Source organism: Diospyros lotus, chromosome 8 (genome assembly GCF_014633365.1).
Source record: "Diospyros lotus cultivar Yz01 chromosome 8, ASM1463336v1, whole genome shotgun sequence".
Taxonomy (NCBI): Eukaryota; Viridiplantae; Streptophyta; class Magnoliopsida; order Ericales; family Ebenaceae; genus Diospyros; species Diospyros lotus.
In genome coordinates this window covers 29452076-29479902 of record NC_068345.1, presented here as the reverse complement: position 1 = coordinate 29479902, position 27827 = coordinate 29452076, and the positions used below count along the sequence as shown (strand labels likewise).

Sequence of the window (27827 nt, the reverse complement as noted above, 5' to 3'; positions counted from 1 at the left end):
ATACATTGTAAAAAAAAGAGAGAGAGAGATATACATGTATAAGTTGGCCAAAGAAAGAGACAGAAGCACACGAAATTTGAACCAAGAGAAGTGCATAAAAGAAAAAGACCAAGAGGTATTGGTAAATGAGGGGCCAATCAACAAGATATCTCAAAGCTACTTAATGAATGTAGAGAAATAAATATTATGTTGGAATATCCTAATAATTTTGAGAAAGGTACACATTACATATTCTATAGATATATTGTCTAAAAGAGGTGAAACGAGAAATGGAAAAGATAACAAATGGTCCCAGTATAAGCATGGAAATGTATGGGAGAAGAATGCATTTTATAGTTAACAAAACTAATTCAATGTGATTCATAAATAGAGAAGGATGCCTGGCAAATGGCGAAAGAGTATTTTACTGCCTATTTATAAGAATAAAGCAGATATTCTGAGTTGTTGAAATTACAAAGAGAGAAGCTAATGAGCCACATTAAACTTTATGAGAGATTGATTAAGCAAAGTTTAGGAAGATAAACCAATATGACTAAACATTAAATTGATTTCATGCCGGGTAAGTCAACAATTGAAACTATTTACTTCCTGAGGGGCCAATGGAGAAGTCCAAAGATAAACAACAAAAATTACTTTTGGTGTTCATAGATTTAGAAAAAACTAGCAACAGTTTCTAGATAAGTCTTTTAGAGGATTTTTGAGGAGAAGGGAGTCCAAATTGCTTACTTACAAATCATTAAAGACATGTATCAAGGAGTAGAAACATATGTTACAACTTGTCAAACAGATATTGAGATTTTTCCAATTACAATTAGATTATAACAAGACTATGAGCCTGTTTGGCATTGTTGTGCTTCTTAAACACAACAGCTTTTAATCAATTTTTTTAAAAATGTGGTGTTTGGTGAAATACAACTTTGCTTTTAAAGCACAGTTGCTTCTTCCCAAAAAGCAGGTTAAGCTGCTTAGAAAAAGCAAGCGCCCCCAAGTTTTTATAATAAGCATAGAAGCTTTTAATGGACTTTTAATCATTAATAGGCTATTTACTTCTAAAACCATTCTCTCTCTTCATCATTATGCGCGTTCCCAACTAGCTATTTAATAACCTAGTGTCCTTTTTAGTCATTTTACAGATCTACAACACAATAATAAAATATTGACCAAACACTTATCACTTGCTCTTAATATTAATAAGCATAGCACCACACTAAACTACCAAACACTACTTTATCAACATTACTTTTACAGAATAGCACAATAAAGTACATCACAACATAGTAGCTACAACACAACACAGAAATACCAAACAGGCCCTATGTGTTTGGCTCTTATCTCTTTCCTCTAATGATGAACTGATGAACACATCCAAAAAGAGATACCTTGGAGCATGTTATTTGCATATTACACTGTCATGGTGGATGAGACAAAAAGAAGGCAGAAATACTAAACTAAAGGTATATAGGGATCCAAAGGCTTTAAGTGTTACATAAGAAAAACCAAATATATGGAATATAATTTTAGGAAAAATTTGAGTGTGGATAATATTATGGTGAGACTTGAATATCAAATTAATCCAAGAAAATATCAGTTTAGATATCTCTAATCAACTGTGCAAAGAAAAAGCAAAAAGGATATTGAATGATTATAGAAAAGTGCTTCTAGAATTGAATGGGGTAGTAAAGTTGTTGAAGAATAAAGAAGTCTTTCAAGCCAATGAGTCTTTAAAGATAAGAAGACTTGGAGATAATTAGATAATTAGAGTTTAGTGTTTTATTTATCTGTTTTATCTTTTATTTTATCTTTTTGTTTTATCTCTTTGTTGTAAGTTTAAATAGTGTTGTAATCTAGTCCTAGATATAAGAAAATCTAGATAATAGGGATATAATCTCGGAGAATTCTTAGGGTATCTCTTATATAAATATTTTTGCTGATATCAATAAAATCATATAGGAATACCGCTTCCCTTTCTCCTTTTTTTTTTTTTACATGGTATCAAAGCCTCGTTAATAGGCTGATACAGTAAACCCTAGGGCCTTCATTTCGATGTTTGAGTGCCTTAATTGCACTGATGAGAAGAACCCTAAAAATCCTTTTTTTTCCTCTCTCATCACCGCTTTTGTCCAAGTCAGAACATCATTGTCCGGCCATTGTCTACCTGCACCGCCACTACCATCGAGTTCGCCGTCATCAGATCGGCTGACCACCGGAGACCTACCTCCGACCTCACGCGCCAATGCGTGACTGCGTCTCTGCCACCCTTTCGCTTTCGATTGCTCCAGATTGGACCTTTGACATCTATTTAGCCCATTCCTGGTGTTTAAATTCTTGTGTTCAATGTGCCTTCATTGCACAAGGTTCCCGCCACACTGCCAATCTGCCTTGCTCTTCTGCCACAGCTATTCTTCAATGTTCCTATAACTGCCAAACCATTATATCAATTAGATCAAAAACTCCTGCAAACTCCTGCAGCCTCCTTTGTGTCGTTTCTCGTTGGCAGCCATGTCAGAACCCTCAGACGAACACTCCTCCACTCCAACCATCACCACTGGGGAAGGAATTTTAGTGGATCAGTCCTCTTTTCTTGGTGACTTACGAACAGTTCATCAGTCCTATCGATTGGATGGTCGGAATTTCCTTCAATGGTCTCAGTTGATCAAAACTCTACTCAAAGGACGAGGAAAAGGCAATCATCTCACCGACAATTCCCCAACAGAAGAAGATCCCAGCTTTAATGCTTGGGATGTCGAAGATTCATGCATCATCTCATAGTTGTGGAGTGCGATGCAGCCTGAAATCAATCGGAACTTTATGTTCCTCAACACTACCCGAGAGATTTGGGAGACTATTCAGCAAACTTACTCAAAGTCAAAGATGCCTCAGTGATTTTTGATGTCAAAATAAAGAGTAATGTTGCAAAACAAGGCCAATTGTTTGTCATCGAGTATTACAATCTGATGAGAGGCCTATGGTTAGAGTTTAACCAATATCAAGCTATTAAGATGGTATGCAAAAAAGACACTACCACCCTCAACCGAATCCTTGAAAGAGACCGAATAGTGGAGTTCCTAGCATGCTTAAATCCCGAGTTTGATTAGGTTTGTATACAAGTTCTTGGTAAAGATAATCTGCCTAATTTAAATGAAGTGTTTGCTATTGTGAGGAGTGAAGAAAATAGGAGAGGTGCAATGCTTAGTGGATCTAACATGAAAGGGTCAACACTCCTATCCAATACTAAGGAAGGAGTAGGACGAAAAACATGGAAACCACCAGCAGCCCGAACCAAGGCTTCCGGACATGAATGACAGTGGTGCACTTACTACAACAAACCCTGGCACACCAAAGAGACGTGCTTCAACTTACATGGGAAGGAGGCAGTTCTCAACCGAATTGGTGGGTTTTGGAATATGAGAACTTAAGGTAATCCACAAAACTATCCACTAAGTTATCTTTCAAACAAGGAGCAAGAGAAAGAATCAGAAAAGGAAGTAATAACCAGTTCTGGAGCAGATCTCAACTAGCTCAATAAAGAGGAGATAAACAGGTTGAAAGAGTTCCTAAAGACCATCCAAGAGGAGGTGCATCTTGCTCTATTGCACAACAAGGTAAACAATCTGGAGAAGCAATAGATAAAGGGTAGTTAGAAAGATTGGTGGGTAAGTTGATATACCTCTCACATACTAGGCTAGACATAGCATTTAGAGTCAGCCTATTAAGTCAATTCATGCATAGCCCCAATGAGGAACACATGCAGGCAGTAAGAAGAATTCTTCATTATCTAAAGGCTACACCAGGAAAAGATATACTGTTTGTACTAGGAGCTAATCTAACGGTTCAAGGTTGCACTGATGCAGATTATGGAAGCTATCTAGTGGATGGACGATCCACAGCTGGATATTGTGTGTTCTTAGGAGGTAATTTGGTGTCTTGAAAGAGTAAAAAACAAGGGGTGGTAGCAAGATCAAGTGCTGAGGCTGAATTCAAGGTTATGGCCTTTGGTATGTGTGAACTTTTGTGGCTAAAGATAATTCTTGAAGACTTGAAGATTCAAATACAACACCCCATTGAGCTATTATGTGATAACCAATCAGCAATAAATATTGCCCATAACTCTGTACAACATAACTAAACCAAGCACATTGAGATTGGCAAGCATTTTATTAAAAAAAAATTGAAATCTGGATTGTTACACATTTCCTATGTTTCATCTAATCAATAGGTAGCAGACATCCTTACTAAAGGATTACCCATTAAGCGCTTTGAGAAGTTAGTAAGTAAGTTAGGAATGGTAGATATCCATTCACCAACTTGAAAGGGAGTGTTCAAGAATAAAGAAATCTTTCAAGCTAATGAGTCTTTCAAGACAAGGAGATTTGAAGATAATTAAAATTTAGTGTTTTATTTATCTGTTTTATCTTTTATTTTATCTTTTTGTTTTATCTCTCTGTTGTAAATTTAAATAGTGTTGTAATCTAGTCCTAGATATAAGAAAATCTAGATAATAGGGAAGTAGTCTAGGAGAATTCTTAGAGTATCTCTTGTATAAATATTTTTGCTCATATCAATAAATTCATACGGGAATACCGCTTCCCTTTCTTTTCTTTTCTTTTTTTTTTTTTTAACAAAAGCAGTGCATTCACAAAATATAAGCATGATTGAAATGAAGATGTTATGGTGAATGTGCAACCATACAAGGAAAAAGGGAGAATTAGAAATGAAGTTATCCAAAATATAAATTGAGTGGCTCGTTTAGAGGATAAGAGCATGAAACACAATTTAGAAAATTTAGCAAGGTAAAAAAAAAAGATTAATGATCATGAGGAGAGAGTGGATGGAATGAAAGAAGTTTATAACAAAAGAGGTAGAGAGAGAGCAAGAAAAACATAGTGAGAAACTCTTAGGCATGGCATGAATTATAATGACCTTACAACATATGTTCATGGGTATAGATGATTGGTGAGCTAGAATCTAAGTAACTTCCACTAGTGGGATTTAGGCTTAGTATCTTATTTTTGTTAGTATACAAAGAGATGACACCTAAAACCCACAATTTTATAATTTCAGAGGTTATAGCATTTATGTTCATCAAGAACAAAATAATTTATTCAAAATTTTTGGACTAACCATATCATTAGAAAACCTCATCTGTTAGGAAATGGAGAACTTCAGGAATTGGGATGTTTAACTTTTTTGGTCTGATTATCGCCAAAAGGAAAGAGCTAAAAACAGAAAGAAAATGAACCCTGCAATACTTTACACAGATTTATGGACACCTATGAGCTAGCGCCTTAGTACCACATATGTCAGTGTGATGAACAACGCAAGCATGGCACCATGCTTGACTTCCCTGAAGACAACAAGTAGGTCTTTATTGCATTTAGTTAACAAAAAAAAAAAGAAAAGAAAAGAAAAGAAAAGGTCTCCATTGATCCACAATGCATCCTAGCTCTATTTTTTAATACAATATAATTTATCTAAACAGAAAATAAATTTTTTACACTTGACGGTTGGATATTTTAGGTTTCCACAATGACTGTCAAACAACCAAATCCAAATTGAATAAAAAAATCAAATGAGAACCTTCACACACAACAAATACCCTGTGGAACAATAAAACTATCAGCAATACCTTCAGATATGAAAAGTTAAGTCTAAGTTAGCCATACCTAGACATGACATCAGCAGATTCTCCTTGTAAGGCCTCATATAAGGCAGAGTCTAGATCTTTGTAACTTACTAATTCCAGGAAATCTGGAGCGAGATCTGAGCTACTTGTAGGAAACTGTCAGATCACCCCCCCCCCCCCCCCCCAAAAAAAAAAAACAAAGAAATTAAATAAAAATTAGGAACGAGAGGCAGAAGATAAATAAGTTTGTCTATGGTGGACGCAAGACAATAGACAAGGTAATGTCATAGCAGCAGAAAATATTATCATGTATCACTAACATAAGTAATACCTAAAACCAATTACTTTAGACCACAGAAATAGAAAGGTCCATTCATCTTAATGAGTGGAAGAAAAATATCAAACCAATATAGGGACATAGATGATGAAAAACCTGACAATTTGCTTGGCAACAAACAAAAAGAAAATAATTTCATTTACCAAACCACATCAGGAATAGGCTCACAAACTACAAAGATCCAAGCAAAAGTTCAATCAAATTATCTATGCAGAGTAAGGGATAAAAGATAGATGTTACATTGCCATACCAGTGGAATCCAGAATTTCTCTTATGAAACAGTGATTAATAATTGCTGGAGGCTACTGCAAATGACAATAAAACTATTTAATTCATTCAGATATTTTATATCAATGCCTCAAATTTTATTTTCCAATTAGGATCAGTTTACTGGCAGATTATTATTTGGACTAACTACACAACTGTCAATCCAGGTGTGCATGGCCACTATTCTCCTCTTGTGCTGCTCTGACAAGTGTATTAATATTTGAGATGTAAGACCTCTTTCAACTTTTGTTGAAAATATTCTAGCCATAGAAAAATTTAAGGAACTCATATGGAAAGGAGGGTTACTATTCTGGAAGTAAAACTGAGATGGATGTGTTTGATGTAATGCCAAAGAGATGTTACTGTGTTCTCGAAAGGAGGAACAAGATGCAGGAAATGATTGGGGAAAATAAAAGTTTGGCAGCAATATTTATTTTTTGGGAAAATTTTAAAATTATTTTCTGGATCCTGGAAAACTCTCTCTATACAAACAGGATATGAAATAAATAAAAAAATGTCCTAATTATTAAGTACTTGTTTTCCCTTCCAAAGGCAAAAAAATGAACAGAGATGTTTTGGAAATACTATCAATTAGTTTATCTTCCACATGCTGTATCATGACATATAAAACATAAACTATAGTCAGTATACCCGCTTAAATATATCCATACATCTATATATAGAGGAAAGGAATAAAATAGAATTTCTTTTCCATTTAATTAATAGTGGAGGAGCAAATTTTCATTCCTTTTTGCAGAAGATAATGAAACTTACTGAAGCCCTAAAAAACAGTTCCAAGTTAACAAGTTGTTTCCGCACTTGTTAGCAATATCTAAGAAGACTTGTTTTTATTCACTTTTGTTGAGAGTAAAAATAATAATATAAAAGATAAGTTAACTTTCTATGTACCAGTTTAAGCTTGAAAATGAGATAGTGGTTAACAATTCAACAAGGTATAAGAGCAAGCAAAGGTCCAAAGTTCAAACCTCATTGCTAACCCAATATTTAAATAGTAGTACGTGTTTGAACTAGTTATGTAATGAAACCTAGCCACACACGAGAGGCTTTGTTGAGAGTAAAAATAATAATATAAAAGATAAGTTAACTCTCTATCTACCAGTTTAACCTTTTTTAAATGAGAGGACAGCTAACAATTCAACAACTTTTATTACAGCACAAATAAAATCATAAATTCATTTCAATCCAGGGAAAAGAAGAGAGAAGATTAAATCACTAGTAATCATATTGTTTTATTACAATCAATACATTCTGTCCATAAATATTATAATTTGTGCATTGTTTCTCTTCATTCCTATATTATTGGATTTTAGTATTTTTCCTATCATGTATGAGTATCTATAGTTGAGGATGAGCCTGGTCCTACATGTGACTTTCCAATCACGTAGGACCAGGCTCATCCTCAACTATAGATACTCATACATTCAAGTTGTGCGCCAAGAACACTCATTTTTTAGTATATAATGTTCATTTGTCACCATCATCATTAATTGCACCTTATCTTAACTTAGGGTCAATGGCACAACATTCATAATATCAATTGATTTCTAAAAGTTACATTGACAATATAAATCCATGCAAAAGAACAATGTGACAAAATTTTATGGATATCGTTCCTAATGCAACCCTCTAGACAGGGAATGAGACAAAGTTCCAACACTATTTTCATATTGGAAAGTTTCATAAAATGGTGGTGAATGAAAATAATTGGTATAGTCGTGTTCCATCACATAGCTGATACAATGTTTATATATGCTTATCAATTTTATTTCACCATAAAAGTGAGTGAACTCTATACAATAGAAGGAGAAGATAATTGTAAACATAAGCTATCTCTCCACAAGTATTTTATCTCCCTGCAAGTTGATTGAGGATTTAAAGAAAAATATGGGTGAAGTATAGGTCAAGAGTCAACCTATGGTCGACAATTTCAACCATCTCTATCATGGCCATATCATCTATAAGGGCATTATCTCTTGTTTAAGTCATTCCCACCAAGAATTCATTGGTCTTTTCCCCCCTCTTTTGCTACATACTTCCTCCATTTCATCCTCTTGCCTCACAACTGCGTCTATCGATCTACTTCTCACATATATCCAAACCATCTTAAGTGTGACTCTCAAATCTTATTCTTGACAGAAATCAATACAACCTTATTAAGTATGATCTAGTTTCTTATTTTTTCTTGCATGGTCCCAAATCTGCTATAACATTCCCATCAAAACTACAATCATATTTTGCACATTTGGCATTAAGGTAAGATGTTCACCCATAATTCAAGTTTATTATTTGTCTTCTCCTGTCCATCTACCAAGACAATATTGTTTGCAAATAGCATGCAAGAAGGAACTTCTTTCTTGAATGTGCTTTGTGAGTCCATTCATCACAAGAGTAGAGAGGTAAATGTTAAATTAGATCCTTGATGTAATACAACTATAAATGGAAAAGCCTTAGTATCTCCTCCAAAACTCGTAACACAAGTTTTAGCTTGATGATACATGTCCTTAATAACTCATTTATAAGCAATTAGATTTCTTTCTTCTTTAACACTTTCCAAAAAGACTTCTCTATGGACTCTGTCATAAGCTTTTTCCAAGTCCATAATATATGATATTCAAATCTTCTATTTATTTTGGACCTTCTTGTTATGCTTCTTAATAAGTAGATAGCTTCTATTGTTGACCTACTAGGATAAAACCAAATTGGCTTACAAAGACCTTAGCTTCTCTCCTCAACCTTTGCTTAATTACTCTCCCAAGTGTAATGGTGTGGCTCATTAGTTTAACCTCTATAATTTTCGCGACTTTGAATGTCTCTTTCAGTTTTATATATGGGCACTAAAATGCTCTATCTTCACTCGTTTGACATCCTATATTATTCAAGGACCACATTAAATAATTTTGTGAACCAAACTATCATGGCCCTAGGTTTTCCTAGGGTTTAGAATGGGATTTTGGAGGAAATTGAAGAAGAAATAACAGAATGGAGGGAGAAGAACAGAAAGAGGGAGAAATTGAGAAGAAAGGGGGAGGATTCAGTCGAAATAGAGGGGAAGTTAAGAATTGAGGGGAAAAACAGAATAGATTCATTCAATTAATAGATGCCTATTCTCAATTCAACAGCCTATTCATAGGCTGTTTACATCCATGCAGTTATTACCCAACTAACAAAACTAACAATTCAAGTACACACTACACACTAAGGGAAAATACAAACAAGAAACAATTACAACTAATGTCCTTGGGGTCATGACAATTCCCCCCTTCCTGAGAGGTTTCTTTTTCTTAAGGAACTTATTACAACTATGCCTCCTTCATCACCCAATTCCCGTTGGATCTTCTCCTTCGTATTCGATCTCCACTCCTTCCATGTTCAATGACTATCCTTAACATTGGGGGCCGAGGCTAAATTTATCTCCACATTTATAATATAAGCCTAATTTCCTTCTCCACTCCATAGCAGTTGAGTTGGCTGCGTTAGGGCTTGGGTAAACTTTAGAATTCACATCTACTTGATTCCCCTCCAATGGTTGACAGAACATAGGCTGAGTTACTGTTGTGATCGTGTTCTTATTGAAAATCGCTTCCCATGCAAGCTCCTGTAACTTTGCCTTCTCAGCAGCCTGCTTCATTGTCGCAAGCTGCATCATCTTGACTATCAGCCTAAACTCCTTCTTAAGCCCGCTAATGAAGCTGGACACAAAATATTGCTCCGATAGTGCTAGTTGTGAACTCCACATTAGGGACCTTAACTCCTCAAACCAAATTTGATAGTCAACCACTGATCTTTCTTGTCTCAACTTATTAAATTCTAAAATCACATTCATCATAGAATTCTCCCCAAAGCATTCACACAGGGCTTCTACAAATTTAGCCCAACTAACCTCAAGTTTTCTCGTTTGAAGCCAGCCTTGATACCATGAATCAACCATATCATTAAGATAGGTTGTTTCCAAATTGATTTTCTGCCCCTTTGCTACATTGTAAAATTGGAAAAATCTCTCACATCAACAAATCCACCACCTCGGTTTCAATCCTTCAAAAACTAGTATTTCTAGTCTTGGAACGGGATTGTAAGTAGAGGGTTGATAATTACCTCTTACCGGAACTGTTGGGTCTAAGATTGGAGGCTCCATAGTCTGCTACACTCTTGAAACTCTAGGGAAATTGTCATCACCGAATCGGATTTGATCAAGAATAGACCTCATTGGGGATTCTAATCCTGTAGCTCGGGGAAGAATTCCATCACTAGGCAAGGTTGGATAGGCAACTGTCCTCGGTGAGAAATTTGTTGGTAAATAGAATTGAGGCAATAATGTTGACAGCATGTTGAACATATTGTCTATTTTCTAGTTAAATTGATCCATCGTCTCCCGGTGCCTCTCCAATTCCTTTTGCATACTTTCTCGAGATTTAGTAAGATCCTCTCGCACATTCTCCCTGATGGTCGAGATGTCCTCCCTACTACGGTTCAAAGCCTCCAGAGTCCGCAACATCCCCAATTCCAATGCCTCCATTCTTGACTCAAGTTGTTTCATTCTTGTGCCTTCCACCATTTCACTTCCTTCAAGGGTCTTTTTTGATCTTCTTACCACGAATGATAGTGAACTACAATCTCTGGTGATCACTTATCTTAAATCTTATAATGCAACAACCTAAAACAGAGGATCGATTACCTTTCTCAACTTAAATCAAGATCGCTTCTTGAACCTACCCACTTCGTGCCATCCTTCTCGCTAGAATCTCAGTTGCAATCACTAAGGTTCCACACTCGCCCAGACCTATTTCGTTGCTCAGAGTCGCACCAAGAATCGTCAGTCTTTCTCTTTTTACCTGCTTTGTGCAAGACTTATTTCGTTACTCGAAGTCACACCAAGAATTGTTGGTCTTTCGGATCAAACCATAAATTCATTGCTTAAGATTTTTGCCCAAATTGAAAGAATCACAGCCAAGGGTAGACTGGATCTAATACCAAATGTCATCGTCCTAGGGTTTAGAATGGAATTTGGTAGGAAACTGAAGAAGAAAGAACATAATGGAGGGAGAAAAAAGAACAGAAAGAGGGAGAAATTGAGAAGAATGGGGGAGGGTTTAGACGAAAAAGAGGGTAAGATAAGAAATGATAGGGAAAACATAATGGATTCATTCAATCAATGGATGCTTATTCTCTATTCAACAACCTATTTATAAGTTGTTTACATCCGTGCAGTTATTACCCAACTAACAAACAAACAAACTAACAACTCAAGTACACACTACACAATAAGGGAAAATACAAACAAGAAACAATTACAACTAATGTCCTTGGGGTCATGACACAAACATCCTCTTCTCCCATGCATTTCTATGCTTCTATTGGGATATTACTTCCATCTACTTCACTATTTTTCATCATTTTCATAGCTTACTTTATTATATTCAGATAAATGTGTATGCAGGACATGTAATTTCTATCTTAATTAGAGTAACTAAGATTCAAAAACATAACATTTATTTGCCCAATTTCATTGAATAACTTTACACCTTAAATCTCCCTTATTTACTAGCAACTTTTGATTTTCATGTTTTATGCATTTCACTAGGCTCAAATCCCTTGTTTTTATTACCTTTCTTCTTCATTGATAAACAAAAAAAAAAAAAGATCTATCAAAGAGGACAACAATAAAACAAAAGTAGTACAACCAGAAGAGCAATAATATAAAAGGAAAGAATGGATCCTTTAAGGAAATAGGATTTTGTTCATCTATTGCAAGAAAAGTAGATGAGATTTTCTTGTAGGTAGCTTAGGATTTTATTCTTTATTTTTTTTCTCTTTGTAAAGGGATAAACCTTCTAGGTGGTCTCATGATTATTTATCTGTCAAAACCCTTGATCTAATCAAGTAAAAGATAAGCCAAACAAATAAATGCTTCCACATAACAAACCATGAACATCAAATAAGTTCATATAAAATAGAACTTGAAACATGTAGGGAGTATTTGCTTGCAAAAAAATATATCTAAGTTTTCCATCTTCAGCTTTCACTTTCCAAAACAATTGATGAATTCATTGTTGAATAATGAAAACTATTTTCTTATCTTCAAACTAAGAAAAAAAGTGAACAGAAGAAAACATGTATATGCTGTGTACAAAAAATTGTGTACATAATATTTTTGAATGTAATAATTGTCTACTATAATCTTAAGATATTAGTAATTATGTAATTATTATAAGATAATTTACTCAATTTAATATTCATGATATTGAGAATACATACTAATGATAATCATTAATGGTATTGAAAATAAATTTTAACCCTATTGTACAATTTTATAAATTTTAAAAATACTAATACCAATAATTGTGATTTACTATATCATTTTCGTAAAATGTTAACGATATTACTCTACTAAAAAATATCAAGAATGTTAATTAAAATTAATATATCAAAATAATATTTACAACATTGCTAATATTATAATATAATGATAGTACAAATTAATATTTGTATTATTGTTGATATCCATAATGAATATTCCCATCAATGTTATAATTTTCATTAGAAGATTACTACAAAAACACAATTAAAACTCCTATTGGTAATAACATAAGTAATATCATAAGACTACAGTTACATATTCTATGACTCAACAATTTTATAATTCATTTTGATTTATGTTAGTCTAGGCACTCGTCTTTTTTACTTTCAAAACATGTGAAAAATTCTCTCTCTCTCTCTCTCTCTCTCTCTCTCTCTGTGTATTTGTGAGAAACAATGATAATGTTCAAAGGATGTCTCGAAACAGTTGATATAAATTTGGCAAACTAAACAATAAGGGCTATTGTTCAGTTTTCCATTTTCTATGTGTGTGTGTGTGTGTATTTTTCATTTGAACATGATTTCTAGTTTTCTGTGTTCAGGAGAAGAATTCTCCATATAATATCCATGTTTTCCACAACTAAATGCACCCACAGTTTCTTAGACGTGCAAAATAAATTTCATTCACATTTTTTAGGGATTAAGGAGGAGGGGCATTGAAGTGGTTGAGATGATTTTCAAGTTTCATGGACTGATATTTGTATGTTTGTCTCAACGAAAATGTCTAAATGGGGATTCACAATGACATTGAGACAGACAACTTTTGCAAGAGCTTCTAGTTACACATGTGGTCATTTAGTGGGTTGTTGTCAAGAGAGAGTTAGAAGATAAAGTACTTATAGAAGATTGGCAATTTCTGCACTAAAAAAGGTTCACACCAACAAAGCTTTCAACACAATTGAAGCAAACAGGACAACAGCAAAAACAAAAAGAAAAGAAAGCAATTAGTCAAAATAGTCAGACATCTTGGATACCGGGAGTTTGTAACTAATTTCAGAGATAAGCATCTCATCAAGAAGTCTGAGAAGATATAATGTGTTGTCTCGACATGGCTGTGAGGAAAAATAATTTCCCTCAGAAGATAAATCAATGAGCCTCCGAATTAAATCCTCATAGATATCACGAAGCAGATATCTACATGAGATGCCACCCTGAGGAGAGAAAACACGAGCTAAAGCAAAGTTTTCTTCTTTCATAAGCAGAAATATCACCAATAATTATATTGCCATGGAGAATAAAAACACCTGTTCGCATTGTAGAAGTAGAAAATTCACCGTCTCCTCGAGATGTTGCCAACCACCTTTCACGGAATGCATATAGTAACAAAGAACAACACAGAATAAATTCCTCACATAACTTAGCTCATTTATCTCACTGTCACCTAGCACTCGTGACTCAATTTTGTAGTCTTTCAATGCACGAAGGCTCGTAGAAGCCATTAACCAGGAATTCCACCCATATTCCTACAAAAAATATTTCAAGTTATATAAACTTGGTAGTTTAGGATGAACTGGAACATCAAAATCCAACATTGTACCATTAGGGCTTCAATGTTTGAAGGATTTGAATCAAGAAGTTCAAGTAAATCGTTGATTATTTTTATCCTTGCAGCTACATCCACACATTCAGACAGGAATTTGAAAATGAGGACCAAGATCTGAGGAAGAAAAAACTGAGAATTGTTTCCCCTGCTTCTCTGCCTGTCAAGCTGGCCATGTTTCTGTAAAACCTGTAAACAACAATAAAAACATCAGTTCAATATAGACACAAAAAAGAAATACATAAATATTTGAAGAAACAGGGTCGTCAGTCACTCAACATAAGAAGCAAGATTTCAAAATTTGATGTATCACCTGCTTTGGGCTAGCACCACCTAAGAGAGCATCAAATAAACTAGCACATAGAAGATCAGTCTGCGGAAATCTGAATAGCCTGTCTGACATGGCAGAGAAAATTGATTGCATCCTTAAGCTTATTTTTCTATGACTCTCCGAGAGAAATTTGGATCTTCCAACTGAAATACTAAAGAATTTTGGTCCTTTTCTCTCAGATGGAAGGCCAACCAAAAGTCTTCCCAGAAACTGCAAGCTGAGTAATCTGATGGGCTCAAAATCCCTAGGTCAAACAATTTGGAAAAGACAACATTTTAATCGGTGCAAATTCTGCATGGTTTAACCAAAAATAAGAACAAACCAACATAGAGATGTAAATATGCCATCAAAGGAAGACTTCTGTGTAATTTAAGCTCATGGCAAGGTATGCAGAAAATTTGATTCAAGAAACAAGCTGATGTATTTCCCTAGCATTGCCGGGACATCATTTGGGTAGTATTTCAAGTATAGTAGATATGTTGAATAGGTACTACTGCTAGGAATTTTTTTACTAATTTACCACCTTTAAAAAAAAACTGTCAATATACCACCATTTTCAAAATAAATATCAGTGTTGAAATAAAAACTGAAGATTTGACAGCTTACTCGAGTAGGAAACTTACTCGAGTAAATTAGGTAAAGCCTACTCAAATAATCTCATAGTTCATTCTAATAACTGGCAGATTTATTTGACTAAGTTTTTGCATAGAGAAAATTCTGCAGATCCTTGATTCCAGTTTCCTATTGCATAGACATTCATTGTACAGATAATGTTTCCTTATTAGTCAGCAGGGATTGTATAGTTTCCTTAAAAGTGTTGTTGACTTTGAAGTTAGTTACCTTATGGAGGGTTCCGGGATTAACCATAAATCCTATTGTAAAGTTATTTAGAGCATGAGAAAGAGAGAATAAAAAAATTTTACATGGTATCAGAGCTAGGATTCATCCAACCTCAATAGAACCCTAGCAGTTATCTCTCTCCTTCTCTTCACTGTTTCCTATTCTTCGTAACCATGTCAGAAATTTGCTCCGATTCCACTACTCATCTCTCTCCTTCTCTTCACCATTTCGTATTCTCCGTAACCATGTCAGAAATTTGCTCCGATTCCACTACCTGTCCCAACAGAACCATCAAGATTCCAACTGCACCAACCGGACATATCTCTGAAGCCCACCCCATGCTGTACACAACTATTAAACTCAATGGTGATAATTTTCTACGTTGGTCCTAATCTGTTAGGATATACATTAGAGGGCGAGGAAAAATTGGTTACTTGACAGGATACGTTAAGGAACTGGACCCAAAGGATAGCACATATGCAGCTTGGGAAGCCAAAAATTCCATGATTATGACATGGCTTGTCAACTCTATGGAAGAAGATATTCAGTCCAATTATATGTGCTATTCAACTGCAAAAGAACTTTCGGATAATGTCACCCAGATGTATTCCGATCTTGACAATCAATCCCAGGTATATGAACTCACTTTAAAACTTGTTCAGATTACTCAAGGTGAGGATAGTGTCACTTGGCATTTCCATTCTTTATAAAGATTGTGGCAAGATCTTGATCTTTTTAATGATTTATGAGTGGAAGTCTGTTGAGGATTGCAACCTCTATAAAAGGATGGTTGATGCTAATCGTATTTTCAAATTCCTTGCTGGATTAAAAGTTGAGTTTGATGATCACCTCTTCCTACTATCAACGAGGTGTTTGCAAAAGTTTGTAAGGAAGAAAGCTGTCGACATGTCATGATGGGTAAGAAAACTAGTGAAAGTGGCTCATTAGATCATTCAGCCCTTATTGGATCTGAGGCGAATGTCAGTTAGAAAAATACCCCAAATCAACATTGGGAAGGTGATAAACCTCAGGCATAGTGTGATTTTTGCAACAAACCACTATCATACCCATGAGACTTGCTGGAAACTGCATGGAGAACCAGCAACTGGTAAGTACAATAAGTCACATGATAGGACCTGTTGTGAATCCCGTTTAGCAAATGAAGCCACCATAAGCTGTTTCAGTAAAGAGCAAGTGGATCAACTTCTACAATTGCTAAAGACCAATTCGATATCAGGTATTCCTAGTGGATCTTTGGCACATACAGGTGGTAATCCCATTGCTTTATCTAGTTTTACTAAATCTGCTACCAGGATCATTGATTCAGGAGCTTCTGATCACATGACAAGTATTTCCCATCTGTTTAGTACCTACTCTCCTTGTTTTGGTCATGAAAAAATTTGGATCGCCGATGGTAGTTTCTCACCTATTGCAGGCAAAGGCCTAATTAAAATCTCAAAAAATATTGAGCTTAAATCTGTCCTTCATGTTCCCCAACTTACTTGCAATCTTCCTTCTATTAGCAAACTATCACAATATTCAAACTGTCATGTCAACCTTATGAGACTCAGTATTTTTCAGGCCCAAAAATCAGGTAGGATGATTGGCAATGCTAGAACGATGGATGGACTGTACTACTTTGAGGAGTTTTTCCCTAACAGTAAAAAAGCTCAAGGCCTTAGTAGTGTTAGTTCAAATCCTATATGTGATAAAATAATGCTATGGCATTTTAGAGTTGAACATCCTAGTTTTTCCTATCTTAAACATTTGTTTCCTAATTTGTTTCAAGGAGTGAACTGCTCACAGTTTCAACGTGAAAGTCGTCATTTTTCAAAAGATCATCATGCAAGTTTTCTATCAAAACCTTATCGTGAATCAAAGCCATTTTATTTAATACATGTTTGAGATCCTTCACAAGTCAATACCTCTTTGGGAAAAAAAAAATGGTTTCTCACATTTATTGATGATCATACAAGACATGCTGGGTGTATTTGATGCATAAAAAATCTGAAGTGAAAAAATTGTTCAAAGATTTTTACCACATAATTCAAACACAATTTCAAACCAAAATCTGCATCCTATGTTCTGACAGTAGTATTGAATATTTCAATGAGTTTTTCGAAGTATTTTTGAAAGAAAAGGGTATAACCCACCAGTCTTCCTGTCATGAAACTCCTAAATAAAATGGCATTGCCGAAAGAAATAACCAACACTTGAAGTAGCACGAGCTATCATGTTTTCTATGCGTATTCCACCATATCTTTGGGGAGAAGCTATTTTGACTGCATCATACTTGATTAATAGAATGCCTACTAAGATCTTAAATTTTGAAAATCCTCCAAATTATTTTAAATCAATTTTTTCAACTACTAGATTGCACTTCGATTTACCATTAAAAGTACTCGGATATACATGTTTTGTCTATATCCCTACTGTTTCTCGATCTAAATTGAATCCTAGAACAGAAAAATGTATTTTCATTGGGTATGCTCCAAATCAAAAAGATTATAAGTGTTTTAACCCAATTACTAAAAAGACCCATGTAAGCACAAATATTTCTTTTCTGGAAAATCAACTTGATTTTAAAAATCATCTTCAGGGAGAGAATAATAGGAAGGAAGACATGACTTGTATATACGTTAATTGAGTAAAAAGACATGACTTGTATATATGTTAACTGAGTTGATTTAAACACATTTTGGAGGAGCTTAGAGTTATAACATTCCCAATCGACTTAATTGACTTTCAGTAATTAGGCAACTATTTAAGCTGTGTGAACAAAAACAAATAACCTAAGTAGAAATAACTCAGGTATTTTGGAGACTAACAATTCAAGATGTTTTCTCACTTTGTATTGAACTTGAGATGGACATATATACATGAGCTTGACCATGGTTGCTCCTAAAATACAGGGATAAAATACAAAAACAAATTCAAACATGTTACAGATAACTAGGGCAATATTTAAAATTGAGTGTCGATTTTCTCCTACTTTTCTGGAACCAATTCATCTCTCATCTTTTTAGTTTGAGATACCCCTTATCACTTCTTGCTTAACGGCATTATCTTCCAGTTTCCATTCAAAGTAACAACAACTTGATCTTACGTTTTTCATCTTATGTCCTTCAACACTGCCTAATCAGATTTTAGGAAAATCTTCTGCAAGAGTTAATAAAGACAATTCATATTTGACTCCTGGATCAATTAACAAACTTATTTACCAACAGATCGGGAGAAAAAGTTAAGGATTGTTGGACCAAGTTACAGAGACAATATATACTTCATCTCAAGGGGGAATTTTTACAATGTATATAAACTTTATGCAGCTTATATGAGTATAAGACTTTTTGCATGTATTCAGGTGGGCAAACCAGTGTAGAATGTTCTGTTGCACAATTTCAGAAGGTTATGATGTACACAGCCTTACCCCCACAGGCGAAGAAAACCTTTCTTCTTGTCATTTCTGTTTTTTTTTTTCCCATTCAATGTAAAACTACAATTATACAGGACATACCTTTGAAGAAGATTGACAAATATGTGACAACCACCAAGTGAGTTAACTTGTTCTAGGAATGAAGCAAGCAATGGCTTTTGAGAAACAGCACGGATAACCATATGCAAAACATCTTCAATGCATGCCATGTCCTGACTTGTTTCAAAAAAGGCAATAAGGGCCTTTAAATCGGAGGCTGCAATGTTCTGCCTGCATTTAACCAAATGTTGAAAAAAGAACAAAAAAGGGTGCAAAAATAAAGTTTTCTATGTCAGCACTATACCAATAACTGTACAGAAAACTACAGAGAATATATGTCAAGGGCATCACTAGAAGTAAATCCACCTTAAACTCATCTCCCCAAGGCTCAATAGAAGAAGGCGAATTTTATGTATTTCTACTTGACTAGGTCTCTCTCCAAGTACATCCTTTGTTATGGGATGCAAAAGAGGTTTGCCTCCTAAAGCATATCTGCATTTTCCACTGCCCCAATAAAATTGGCGTATTATATCAAGAACACGAGGGAGCCGACAAAGACTCTTAAGAAGCCTGGGATCATTGTCAAATTGCTGAATGAGAAACATATACAGTTCACGTTGCACCTTGTAAACTGTGTAGACCCAAACAAGGGGATTAAGGAATATATTAGATATAGCATCTTTGACAAGCAGCTCCGATAAACCTATATAGAAACAAAAAAATATAATTACATATGAGAGTAGATGTGTAGGAAAACTTGCTAAAATAAAGAATGAGTTCAGCATGATAATAAACAAAACGCACTAAAAGAAGAACTGCCTTTTGCTTGCAAAATATTAGTGGAAAAAAAAAAAGGAAAGTAAATTGTGTGTTTTGTACCACTACTTGCAACAACATTAAGCATATGTTTCAAAGCTGAAAGAGTTTGCATATTCAATTGCTGGGGTGGAACTGATTGCAATAAAAATCCAAGAATTGAAAATCCAGAAAGAAGCAGCATTTGTTGTTGGTTGGCTACATTCTCATCAAGGACAGAAGCTATAAGCTCAATCACTTCAGCAGTTAAACGCTCCTTCATGATAGGAGTGAGCAACCCTTGTTCAGCTTGCCCAGTTGCATCATTCTCATATGAGTCAGTCTGAGTGAAAAGAGGGAAAAACACAGATACACCTCCAACACAGTAAATAATTTGCTGTAACAACCGCCGTGAACATAACTGTGTCCCAATCATAACAGTGGCATCAAAAGAATTCTTTTCCAAAGTGTGATCCACCAATGGAGAAACATTATATAATGTCTTACCACTACAAGCCTGAGAAAAGGACGTCAATTCTGTGAGTTTCTCAATAGCCGAACAATAAATCAAGCTTATAGAAACATACTTCTACAGGAAGAAAGAGAACCTGTGCATTTAGTCCAAATATAATTTTTGATGCAAGCCCATCTTTGGCATCAAGAATTGCACCAGGCAATGGATTATCTGAGCAGATTGAAACTTCACTATCAAGAAATGCATACATATAACTTGGCCCCAAGGAATAGATGCCCTGCACTTGTTCAGAAGTAATGGCATCGCTAAACATATAAACTGGACCAATCTGACCAAGAAAAGAAGATGAGTCTTTGATGCTGGGCATTGCATTCTCTTCTTCATATGGAGGCAAACTAATTTTGGTGCCAATTGTGCAAGTTGTTATTAACTCATTAACTTTAGCATATCTGAACCACAGACAGAAACAGAAATAGCAATATCAAGGATACATGGAATTATTTAGAAATTATTAACACAAAACAGGAGTTTGTATAGAAGCCAAAGAGCACCTGCACTTTTCAGATGATACAAGAACTCCATCCACGAAACATTTTAGCAGGCTACCCCCCGAAAATGCTCTACCAATGCTATGAGTTAAACAAAGAAAATGCCATTTCCTTCTTACTAGATTAACATTTGTCGAAATACACTGACGTTTCTGATTAATAGACTGCAAAAGAAAAAGGGGAAAGAGATACTCGTTAAAAGCATGGTACGAATACAAATGCAGAAAGAGGAGAGGGCGGGGAGAGCTATAGCAGTAATAACACATGGAAAAATTAAGATACTGATTGATTTCTGCAAGCTGATACTGCTTTCAATGTTCTTCATCATCTTGTAAAACTATAAAGGAGATAATAAAAATGAGATTTTTCTTTGAACAACAAGAAGTACCTCATATATCAGCTTGTCTTTTCCAAGGACTGCCAAGCATCCTTTTCTGTTCTCGGTGAGAAAACAGAAAAGTCCCATTGTCCCACTCCTGGGAAAGTTTTCTATTCTGAGCCAACAAGAAAAAGAAAATCCCTTATTGAGAGGCCACTGTACTGGCGTTTTAATTACAATTCCCTGCAAGACAGAACATTGAGAGAGAGAGAGAGAGAGAGCACATGTCAATCATGATAGCAAGTTATATCTGCCTGGCGCACTTAAATCAAAACATAAGCTTATTATTTGCTTATTATGTTTTCTTTTTCTTTAATAAAAATCCTCATATTGTTGAAAAATTGCAACTACAATAGATTTAAGAAAAGCAATTGACATAAGAAAAACATAAAAAAAAAAAACTAAGATCAAACCAAAGTCAAACATTAAAAATAAAAGCTTTTACCAACCCTTTTCCCTTGAAACAGAAGTGATCATTTTTTTTTTTTCTTTTTGACAAGACAATAGAGAGGCTGTCAAAGAGCGGATGAACATATTTACAACACCCAGTCAAATGCCAGCCAGAAAGGAAAGAAAAATAGTAACACAAAAACTATAACAGCTCATCCAGAAAATGACCAGATAACAAGACAGAAACTGAACATGAACTAGATAGCCCAGAAAACAAAGGGCAAAGAATAGAGCCTCTGAGGAGATGTATGGAATGCTCCACTTCTTCAAAGGTGGCACCAAAAAACAAAAACAAAAAAATCCTTAAGTCCTAGACAGAGTGTCTTAGATCCAGAGGAGAAACAGTATTACCCGAGAAACCTTAAGTCCTAGATAGTTCCAGCACAGCCCACTATATCTATCAAACATTAAAGAAGAAGCCACAAACTCTCTGCCCGTTTGACAATGAAGAATAATATAATCCACTGATTCTCGACAAGCCTTGCACAAAAGCTATCAATAAACCAAAAACATAACTCTAGCAGCAAGTTATCAAGAACAGAAACAAAAATGAGATTGTTGGAACAACTTACCAAACAATCTTAAAGGAGATAAGCTTTCTAAAACCGTTGAAGATAAGAATAAACTAATTGTAAAGGGGTTCTTGAAGGGATTAGGATTTGAATTCAAAATACAGGTTGTGTGGATAAGCAGGTCATAAACATGGCTAAGCAGCATAGTTGTCAAAGGCAGCAGAGAGGCGCATGAATGTTTGGAGCCTAGGCACGAGGCGCAAGTGAGAATCTTTTCGATGTGAGGCGCACATTTAAAATATCTGTATAAAAATACTTATACATCATTATTTTCAATATATACCTATAAAGAGGCAAATGAAAATTTATCAAATCATAAATAACAAATAACCAACAATATTTAGCTAAATAATGGGTGCTTAATTGTTTTTTTAAATTTCTTCTGATATATTCTGGTTATCACTGGTTAGATGTTAAATAGTCTATCAAAAAATAAACAATAAATTACACAAGACCAAAGGTGTGCTCCCGCGAGGCACACCTTAGCGCCTAGGCGCACAGCTCATAGAACGCAATCCCGTCAGCTGGGCATTGAGCCTAAGCACACCTTTGACAACTATGCAAAGCAGATAAATGACTGGAGTTTGACAAGGGTTAGGATAAATCAATTATTGAGGATAAAGGGATAACGGAAGTTCGAATCAAAAGAAGTTGATTGGATAACACATCTATAAATAGTTGTCAATGGGAGTTTAAAGCATTAATCATTGAGCATTTTAAGTGAGAAATTGAGGGTTTTGCAAGTTTACAAAACAAAGAAGAGTATCAGTGAAGCCATGACTGTTGGAAGATCAGTAGTATCAAACTCAAATCGGTAAGGATTTCTTAATATTTCCTTTTGCATTGTTTCCTTTTCATAGTTGATTCTTCTTTCAAATTGTTTCCAAGATGAGAGATTTTGCAGCTATTTTAATTTGTTCTTCCCTTAGCCTATATATTGTTCTCTTCCATATGGGTTGTACCACCGGAGAATACATTCTTGCAATAAATATAGAGATTTCATGGAATCAAAGCAAGGTAGCAAACCCTAGCAACCGTACAGGTTCTGGTCCCCCCTTGTCGTCTAGGTCCCGGCATCAGCCCAACTGCTCTTAACGCAAACCAAAGCAGCCATCATTGCCACAGTCAAGCCCAGCTGTCATCAACACAAACCAAAGCGATTGTCGTCGTCACCACTACAGTCGAGCCTAGCAGCCATCGACACGAAATCCAAATCACAAGCAGTCAACGTCGATAGGGTAGCCAAGCCTAGCCGCCATCGACACCAAATCTCGATCCTAAAGCAACCGTCTCTATTGCTTCTAAAATTGATCCAGGCAGTCGTCGCCGCTGCTAGACGCTGTCACTACCAGCCTGTCACCTCAACCTAGTCATCTAGGCTAGCTGTCCACTGTTGCCAACCACCACAAAATGAAAACTCATTTTGGCCACATGGCAGACATCCCTGCATCGCCAACCAACTTGGAGTTTGCAGAAGCTTCATCCAACCATAGCCTAAACCCTAATCTGATCATCCCAGCCAATTTTGTTTTGTCAAGCCCAAGCCTACAGACCACAAACTTTAATCCCTCCATTCAAATCACCCAACACAAACTCAATGGGTTGAACTTCCGTGAGTGGTTTCAATCGATTCTTCTGGTAATTAAAGGGAAGGGGAAGATGGGTTACTTGACAGGTGAAACAGCAGCTCCACCTGCAACTGATCTGACATACAAGACTTGGGAGGCAAAAAATTCCATCTTCATAGCTTGGCTGATCAACTCCATGGAAAGGAGGACATACTTGTTTACAATACAGCTCATGAGATTTGGACAATGGTTGAAAAGATGTACTCCGATCTCCAAAACTTTGCTCAATGCTTCAAAATTCAGCCTCCGCTCCATAACATTTGGCATGGAAATAGGTCAGTCATTGAATATTTCAACATTTTAATTGAGTTCTGGCAAGAAATGGATTTATTCTGCATCATTAAATGGAAGTGTTCCGATGATGGTATTCTGTATAACCAAATGTTGGAGAAAAAAATGGTATTTGATTTACTTCAGGGGCTTAATAAGGAACTGGATTAAGTGAGAGGGCATATTCTTGGGATAAAACCATTACTCTCGCTCAATGAAGCATTTGCCATGGTAAGAAGGGAAAAAAGCCGAAGGAGAGTAATATTGGATTAAGTCCAATGGGGGAAAAGACCCAACTAGGTTTTTCCTTGGTGACAAATTAAATAAATGTGAGCAGCCATTCCTGACCACAACGCCCGAAAGAGAACAAATCTTGGCATGACCATTGCCACAAGCCCTACCACCCCAAACAGACCTACGAACACCTTCATGGGAAACCGACAAATTGGAAACCCAGAAGCCAACGGAAGGAACATGCTACTGCTCATGTAGCAAAGTCTACTACTTCAGACCAAAAGAGGACGGTTGTAGCCTTATTCACCAATGAGCAAATGGATATCTTAAAGAACTTGCTATCACAGTCCAAATCTGAATCACCTACTCCTTCCACCTATACTGCCATTGTCACACAAAAAGGTAACTCTCAAATCATCCTTTTTGTCAAAACAGGTCTCTAACAATAAATGGATTGTTGATTCAGGGGCCTTCGACCACATAACTGGGTCAGCCACGTTTGTCTCTTCATATTGTTAGTGTGATGGGGAGGTAAAAATTATTGTGGCTGATGGGAGCTCTTCGGTTGTTATTGGTATTGAAAATCTGATCTGAATTTGTTTGCTATAAGGCTCAAATTTGTCCTTCATATCTTGAATTTACAATATATCTCATTTCTACCAGCAAGTTAACTGAGGATCTAAACTGTTTAGTAACCTTTTTCCTACTCATTGTGAATTTCAAGATTTGTATACAGAGACGATGATTGGCAATATTGAGGAACGAAATGGCCTCTACTATTTCATTGCTTCTCCTTCAAGATTGGGTCCATTTAAGAAACTCTCTTTGTCTAGTGTTTCTGATTCAACTGTTTTCATTTGGCATAATCGTCTTGGTTATCTAAACTTAACTTATTTGAAGTACTTGTACTCAAATTTATTTCTCAATACAAATGTTCTTTCTTTCACTTGTGAGCATTGTATCTTTGCTAAACAATCTCGCAAACATCATCCAACTCGCTCTTACCATGCCTCCAAACCCTTTCATCTCATTCACAATGACATTTGGGGGCAAACTCGTGTTCCAAACATTACTGGAGCTCACTAGTTCAATACTTTCATAGATGACCATACCTGTGTGTGTTGAACTTATCTCCCGAAAGAAAAATCCGAAACCAGCACCATTTTCAAGCAATTCCATAAACTTGTGACCAATTTATTTCAGTCATCTATTCAGATTCTTCGTTCTGACAATGGGAATGAGTACTTCACATGTGAATTAAATGCCTACCTTACTGAACATGGCATTCTTCATCAGAGCTACAGCCCCTATTCTTCTCAACAAAATGGTATTGTCGAGTGAAAAAATTGTCATATTCTTGAAGTTGTCTGCTCCCTTATGTTCACTACCAATGTTCCAAACCATTTTTGGGGGGAAGTTGTGCTCACTACTATCTATCTTATCAATCGTCTTCCTTCCAAAATCCTTCAATTTCTACCTCCTCTCCGTTGTTTAAGCCAAGAGTTTCATTCAATCCGTCTCCTCGAGTCCCTTCCACACAAAATATTCGTGTGCATGATATTTGTCCATAATCCCAGTCCTACTTGCAAAAAACTCAATTCCAAGGCTTATAAATGCATCTTCCTTGGCTACTCTCCCACTCAAAAAGCATACAAGTGCTACTACCCTAATTCCAGACAATTCTACATTTCCTATGATACCACATTTCTGGAAAATCAACACTACTTCCCCAATGGTTCTCTTCAGGGGGAGAACTCAACTGAAGATCATCATTGGGATCCATCTATCTCCCTTCCAATTTCTCTTTCGTTGCCTAATCCCACATCCCAAGACCTCTCTGTCCAACAATTTGAAAATGGTCACAGAATGGTGACTAGTCAAGGGGGAGAAGCTAGAAAATCATTTCAAAGGGAGATTATAGTCTACTCTAGAAGGTCTGACATGCCTATTGCCCTAAGGAAAGGAGTAAGGTCTTGTACTCAGTACCCCATATCCAGCTATCTTACTTACTCTAAGCTCTCCCCAAAATTCAGGGCATTCACTTCAAGAGTAGACCATATAAAGATTCTTAACAATGTTCATGAAGCCCTTCAAGATCAGAAGTGGAAGGCGTAATGGAGGAAATGACAGCTCTAAATGAGAACAAGACTTAGGATATTGTTCTACTACCCGATGGGAAGAAGACCATGGGGTGTAAGTGGATCTTTACCACAAAACTGAATGCTGATAAAAATATAGACGAATACAAGGCAAGATTGGTTGCACAGGGGTAACTCAGACCTATGGTATAGATTACGAGGAAACATTTGCTCCTATTGCCAAGTTGAATTCTATTAGAGTCCTTATCTCTCTCGCTACAAATCTAGATTGGGATTTACACCAGATGGATGTAAAGAATGCATTTCTAAATTGAAACTAAGAAGAAGAGGTATATATAAGACTAACTCCACGATTTGAAGAGGACAGAGTAGGCATGGTGTGTAAACTGAGAAAGTCTTTGTATGGACTGAAGCAATCTCCTAAAGTGTGGTTTACTCGATTCAATAAAGCTATGAAGTAGTTTGGTTACACTCAAAGTCAACCTGACCATACTCCCTTTGTAAGGTCCAAAGATGAGAAAAGGACCATTCTTATTGTTCATGTAGATGATATGGTGATTACTGGGGATGACACACAAGAAATCATCAGGCTCAAAGATCAATTGCAGGGAAACTTCAAAGTAATAGACCTCAAGCACCTACAACACTTTCTAGGGATGGAAATTGCTAGGAGTAAAAAGGGCATCTTTATTTCCCAAAGGAAGTACACCTTGGATCTACTGAAGGAGACAAGAAAATTGGGATGCAAACCTACAAGGACCCCACTAGACCAAAATTGGAAGCATAAAATTATCGAGGAGGATCCACTAGTTGAAAAAGAGAGATATCAACATCTTGTGGGGAAAAATATTTACTTATCTTCCACCAAGCCCGATATTGCTTATAGCGTCAATGTGGTAAGTTAATTCATGCATGCTCCTACAAAGAGGCATTTCAAAGCAGTGAGTCAGATTCTTTGCTACCTAAAGGGTACTCTAGAAAAAGGTTTACTATTCAGGAAAAATAACCAAAAAGGTGTTGAGTGCCATGCAAATGCAGACTGGGCAGCTTCAGTTGAAAACACAAAATCCACTACTAGATATTACACAAGAGTATGGGGAAATGTGGTGACCTGGAGTAGCAAGAAACGAACAGTAGTTGCAAAAAGTATGTCGAGGTTGAATACAGGGCAATCGCTCAAGAGGTGTGTGAACTAATTTGGATTAGTAGGTTGATGCAAGATCTATCTATTCCAATGGAAGAGCCTATGAAACCATACAGTGATAGTAAATCTACCATTACCATAGTTCATAATTATATTCAACACGACAGGATGAAAAATGTGAGGATTGACAAAAATGTGAGAGAGACTAGACTAAGATGGTTTGGTCATGTGAGAAGGAGACTAAGAGATGCTCCTGTGAGGAGAGTTGATGAAATGGAACAATTAGTCACAAAAAAAGGTAGAGTTAGACCCAAGACGACTTTGGGAGAGACATTAAAATTTGATATGAAATATATGGATCTAAATGAGGATATGACAAAAGACAGAAATACATGGAAGTCTAGAATTCATGTAGCCGACCCCACATAGTGGGATAAAGGCTGGATAT

General features: G+C 35.9%; 1 protein-coding gene across 6 annotated transcripts in view; it reads right to left on the bottom strand.

Annotated features, from left to right (window-relative positions):
- Window positions 1-27827, bottom strand: part of LOC127807331 (BEACH domain-containing protein B) — a 146506-nt gene that overhangs the window by 41798 nt on the left and 76881 nt on the right. For all 6 annotated transcript variants that reach the window (XM_052345072.1, XM_052345071.1, XM_052345067.1 and 3 more), the window contains 11 exons: window positions 20992-21165; window positions 20607-20767; window positions 20189-20504; window positions 19665-20097; window positions 19152-19488; window positions 18828-19016; window positions 14456-14717; window positions 14140-14331; window positions 13847-14065; window positions 13577-13753; window positions 5664-5779 (listed from right to left, as the gene is read on the bottom strand). In XM_052345072.1, the coding sequence (XP_052201032.1) occupies window positions 5664-5779; window positions 13577-13753; window positions 13847-14065; window positions 14140-14331; window positions 14456-14717; window positions 18828-19016; window positions 19152-19488; window positions 19665-20097; window positions 20189-20504; window positions 20607-20767; window positions 20992-21165 (2576 nt within the window). The remainder of the gene's footprint in view (window positions 1-5663; window positions 5780-13576; window positions 13754-13846; window positions 14066-14139; window positions 14332-14455; window positions 14718-18827; window positions 19017-19151; window positions 19489-19664; window positions 20098-20188; window positions 20505-20606; window positions 20768-20991; window positions 21166-27827) is intronic.